At 46.7% G+C, this 2,534-nt stretch overlaps 1 protein-coding gene across 1 annotated transcript; it reads right to left on the bottom strand.

The window, feature by feature from the left end:
- Window positions 1-972: 972 nt before the first annotated feature.
- Window positions 973-2,218, bottom strand: LOC144754975 (calcium uniporter regulatory subunit MCUb, mitochondrial-like). Its single transcript, XM_078643355.1, has one exon. The coding sequence runs from the start codon at window positions 2,137-2,139 to the stop codon at window positions 1,132-1,134; it is 1,008 nt and encodes a 335-aa protein (XP_078499481.1). The 5' UTR covers window positions 2,140-2,218; the 3' UTR covers window positions 973-1,131.
- Between the last annotated feature and the right edge of the window lie 316 nt (window positions 2,219-2,534).

Genomic DNA, 2,534 nt, shown 5'->3' with positions numbered 1-2,534 from the left:
AACAAACTCAACAGAGAGTAATGAGGAACAAAGCCACCAAACCGCCCCTACCGTCACCATGATATGCAGCACGGCACAAGAGAATCCTGGAATTAACGTCACCCGACTGGTGCCACAGAAGCGTTCAATTTTGCTACAGCACAATGTTGTGATGTCATATGCGCAACATTCCTGCCATCATGGGAATAGAAAGTTAACATCAACTTACAGAGAAGGCTTGCAAAGCAGTGTTCTCCACCGGCACTGAGGTAGCGACGTGACAGTGACATTACATACTGGCACAAGGGGCAATGCATCTATACGAACAGACTCACAGGTCAGTTGACAGAACATGTGGGACATACACTGGACCACACCTTCACAACATGGTTGTTTGGAAATCTAACTGTACTGGCACACAAGATTAAGGGGATGACCAAACACATCCTGCTGCACACCATGAGGCTACAATTCCCCACAGAGTCTGTGATTTTGATGTCACAAACAATGTCAACCGGTGGTATACGCAATGTGTCAGGGTCTAGTTTTACACACATTGATGCATTCACCAGACTCAAAACTCAACAACAAATGACTGTCAAGAAGGGTGACTGTCCTGTCATGGGAGTGGTGCAACATGAAATTTGATCCATGGTGATGAGACATGTATGGATGGTTCTACAACATGCACAGAATCATTCTCCACACATTCCCAAACCATAACAACCCCAAACTGCCTGTTTGGATATCTTACCAGAAATAAAATTTGCACATGTCCGTGCATGGAACGCAGATTCGGGCCACGTTGCACTCATCATGTGAAATAGCAGGATGACTAAGTTGACACGAACAGAGAACAGGCACAGCAACCTGGGAATGAGAGGCACACAAGAGGTCACCTTCAATTTTCCTTTCTAAAGACATGGTCATGGTAAACCACAACAAATGTAGTACACATGTACATTTCTTTTTTTTTTTTTTTTTTTTAAGCACATTTTTGTTGGTTGTTTATTAAAACAATGTCAGGATATTTTTTTTGTAACACTTTACCAACTGTATCCAGTTTCCGTTTGTTTACACAAACAATTTTGATTTTTAAAGCAAAGAAGCGCAACTTTAAAAATAAAGATTAAAGAATAGATATTTTTTCCTTCAATGCTCCGGATTTAATTGTTGAATGGGGAGCTTCAGCTGAAGTGGATCCTGAAGTCGTCTGAGGTTGGCCTCTGTCTCAGAAAGTTCCTCTTTTAGCTTGTTATATTGCTCCACATCAAAGCTCTTTCTTCTGGCTGACTTGTAGAAGTAGTTTAGCAATTGCCGATCCTTAATTTCAGGGTAGACATAATCCTGCCTGGTAAGAACAAAGTAAGCATAGAATGCTATGGCACTTCCATAGGTGAAGAAGTATGTGACCGGCTCCATGATGTCCCAGGAGTAGACCCACCACGTAAGCCAGGCCATTGCGCCCCCTTGAGTGGACAGCAAGGCTAAGCCAATCCATAGGAGCCGTGTGGTCTTTCCCTGAGCATTTTGTAGGATGCCAAATTTCATACTCTCAAGTGGCTGCAGCTGTTCTTGCAGGTTGTCAAGCTTCTGGAGTAACCCGCGCTCTTTCCTTAACTGGTGCCCTTCCAAGTGCAGAGCAGTGTACAGGCTGTGGACCAAGGATTTAATGTTATCCATTTCCGACGCATTCTCCCTATTCACTTTATCTACAATCGGCGGTTCAACCTGGTATGTGGCGTTGTTAATGAGAAGAGTAAAGTTATTCCTCAGCACAACTTCCATAAGTGTATTTGAAGATATTCTGGCACCATCTGTTGAAAGGATGGATGCGGTGTCGATGCCTTTGTCCTCTCTCTGCATGTCCTGCAGGAAGTGGCCCACAGTCATAACCATCGGCTTCACAGTGAACTGGCAGAGCTCCTTCCTCGAGGGAAGCGGGACATTGATCACCGGAAGCCCATGTTTGTAATTAACTGTAACATCGTGCGAAGGCACTAGAGTGCTGTAAAAGGATACTGCACAGTGTCTGTGGTTTCCAGTGTGTCTCCAACTTCGCATCTGGGGGTCCGAGCACGTCCTCCCGGCTGCCAGGATCCCGCGGGCTCGGCGGGGCAGAGCCCGGAACCACAGCCCCGCTGCCAAGGACACCATCATCCAAGTCCGATCCGCGGCCGCTCATGCGGCGGGCCCGCTCCTCTCCGTGTCTGTCTGTCCACGCCGCTGCCTACCAGCCCGGGACATGTACATTTCAAGATCAATCATTGCACATTTGTGTGTGGCATGACATTAGCACTTGCGTGAGACATCGGATCACACATCAAAGTGACTTTGCATACAGTCAGCTGGACACAAACATTGCAACACATGCCACTCTAGGCTACGAGCTTGCACACTCATTCCCAGTGACTCACCATCATGAGAAGAAGTTGTGTATGAGCTGACTCCGGATATCATCATCCTCCTCCTCATCACTTGCATCGTGGCCAAGCCCTTGATCCTCAATGGGTGGATGTTCCAGCTCCTCAGGATCCAGGATGAGTGGCACGGCC

Source organism: Lissotriton helveticus, chromosome 5_1 (genome assembly GCF_964261635.1).
Source record: "Lissotriton helveticus chromosome 5_1, aLisHel1.1, whole genome shotgun sequence".
NCBI classification, from domain to species: domain Eukaryota; kingdom Metazoa; phylum Chordata; class Amphibia; order Caudata; family Salamandridae; genus Lissotriton; species Lissotriton helveticus.
The sequence above is the reverse complement of the archived record's forward strand: the minus strand, read 5'-3'. Positions and strand labels throughout refer to the sequence as shown.

Excerpts from the sequence above, each read along its gene's own strand:
- LOC144754975 (XM_078643355.1), bottom strand. The coding sequence starts at position 2,139 with ATGATGGTGTCCTTGGCAGCGGGGCTGTGGTTCCGGGCTCTGCCCCGC.